Source organism: Polyodon spathula, chromosome 1 (assembly GCF_017654505.1).
Source record: "Polyodon spathula isolate WHYD16114869_AA chromosome 1, ASM1765450v1, whole genome shotgun sequence".
Classification (NCBI taxonomy): Eukaryota; Metazoa; Chordata; class Actinopteri; order Acipenseriformes; family Polyodontidae; genus Polyodon; species Polyodon spathula.
The window spans coordinates 75,265,340-75,267,521 of record NC_054534.1 but is presented as its reverse complement, the minus strand read 5'-3'; the positions used below and the strand labels follow the sequence as shown (position 1 = coordinate 75,267,521).

The 2,182-nt window shown below is 41.2% G+C and overlaps 1 protein-coding gene across 1 annotated transcript; it reads right to left on the bottom strand.

Moving 5' to 3' along the window:
- Positions 1–663: 663 nt before the first annotated feature.
- Positions 664–2,182, bottom strand: LOC121324182 (alcohol dehydrogenase class-3-like). Its single transcript, XM_041265792.1, has 4 exons — positions 2,174–2,182; positions 1,271–1,531; positions 1,006–1,138; positions 664–929 (listed from the first exon to the last, which is right to left on the bottom strand). The coding sequence occupies exons 1-4, from the start codon at positions 2,180–2,182 to the stop codon at positions 664–666; spliced, it is 669 nt and encodes a 222-aa protein (XP_041121726.1).

The following is a 2,182-nucleotide window of genomic DNA, read 5'->3' as shown; positions in this document are numbered from 1 at the left end:
CACTTCCAAAGCATTTACTTCAGTACTTTATTTAATACTGTGAAAGGAGACAAATCAATGGCAGCGTTTCAAAACAGAACCACCACCACAAGAGTGCTTGGGAGACCAAAACATTGCTGTTGGGCTCCAATAGGGTTTCTCCATTCAAGAGAGGCAATTCAAGACTGGAGTAGGGACTTTGCTACTGTTGCCCAATACATCCTTCTGAGAATTTATTTCAATTGATCAAACTATATGTAGTGATCAGGGAAAATAAAATGCCAATTTCAGATAGGAGCATGAAGCTTTCTCTTCCCTACATTTCCAGGACTGTTCGAATGCTGGAAATAAAAAAAAAAAAAAAGACTAAGCATGCAAAAATGTATGCAAACACACTACATACCAAGAGTGTACAAATCTGGTCCTGAAGGTCAGGTGTTGTTTGGATCATTAAATAACCGACTGACTAGAAGGAGGTTCCTTTGGTTAAGGTGGAACAAAACAGGGTGGCTCGAGACCCCAGACCATTGCTGTACACTTTTGGCTATTAAATATAGAATACTTGTAATCTAGCAGTGTCATGTTACCGAATTTACATGCGGCCAGTATTAGTAACTGCTTGTGATGGCCAAGTGGGGTTATAACGACATTGCTATAAATAGAACTGCATGGTTGAGGGTAGATTTACATAGAATTGCGCTGCTGCTTAATAAATGGATGTCTCTGCTCCAATTGTCCACAAGGACAATAGTGCAGCAATTCAGCTAGAATGCTTATATTGTACCTAGCTTGCCAAGTGTGCACATAATACCTTTTCCCAGAGGTCATCAGGTCAAATGCCTCATTAACGCGGTCCAAGGGCAGAGTGTGGGTAATGAACTCATCCAGCTTCATTTTCTTTGCCATGTAATCATTCACCAGCTTAGGTACACTCTCTACACTCTTCCATCCTGCAAGAACCAGTAAAACAAGGCTCGAGAACAGCAACAACTAGAAGCAGCTCATTCAATTGGCTCTAACCCTTACCTCCAAAATATGTTCCCTTCCATGTTCGTCCATATATTAGTTGAAACGGTCGTGTAGACATGTCTGCCACGTTTGTATAGCCAACAACAACACTGGTTCCCCAGCCTCTGTGACACGCCTCAAGGGCAGCTCTCTGGAAATAGATTTGATCATTAATGACTCTTCTAGGATTTTAGTATCACTACTTGATAAGAGGTTCTCCATTATATGCAAAAAATGTAGGCCAAAAGGACCTTTGCCTTTCTATTGACCAGGCTGAACTCACCATCACAGTAGCACTGCCCACACACTCAAAGGAATTGTCCACACCTCCTTTAGTCAACTCAATGAGTACTTCCTGGATGGGCTTGCTGTAATCATTAGGGTTGACAAACTCAGTTGCTCCAAACACTTCTGCTTTAATGAACTTGTCTTTATTGATATCAACCACAATGATCCGAGAGGCTCCCGCTGCCTTACAGCCCATCACAGTGGCAAGACCCACCGCTCCCAGACCAAACACAGCGCAGGAAGAGCCAGGTTCAACCTACAGCCAGGGAGGGAAAGGGTCAGAGGAGCAGCCACAGTACTGCCTTCAGGTAATCTGTGTTGTTTACACCAAATCGTTACAAGAAATCACCAAAATGGCTACACTAAATATGTAACGTAGGGGACAAACACTTATGGGCTTGACAGGTTCACAGCAATTGTAGAAAACTGCCTGCTCCAGTCCACCACAGGTAAAAAATAAAAACAATGCTAATGATACAAAACAGGTAACAAAGAGAACGTTAATTTCAGGACTTGTAGGGTGTGTGCAAGGGGTTGTCTAGTTTTGTAACTAGAACAGTTTGATACTCTGTAAATCATACTTTGGGATAAAGACCCCCAAACCCCTTATATCCCTAATGAAGCAATAGAGGATATTAACAATTTGATTCATTCAAAACATTAACTTGGCTGTTTAACCCGATTATAGCAGATGGAGCCTTTACTGCAAGGCGTCATTAATTTCTTGACTGGGAATGACAATTACTTTAATATTACTACCAAGACTAACAGCTTTTTGCTTCAGAAACTAAGACAACCAGTTGGATACAGGTTTAAAGTTTCTTTAACATTCAGTGGTCAATTTTTATTGTTTGTTTTTTCCCTAGTTTATGTCCAATTATTTTTAGGCTCAGCCCACCTCTACCAT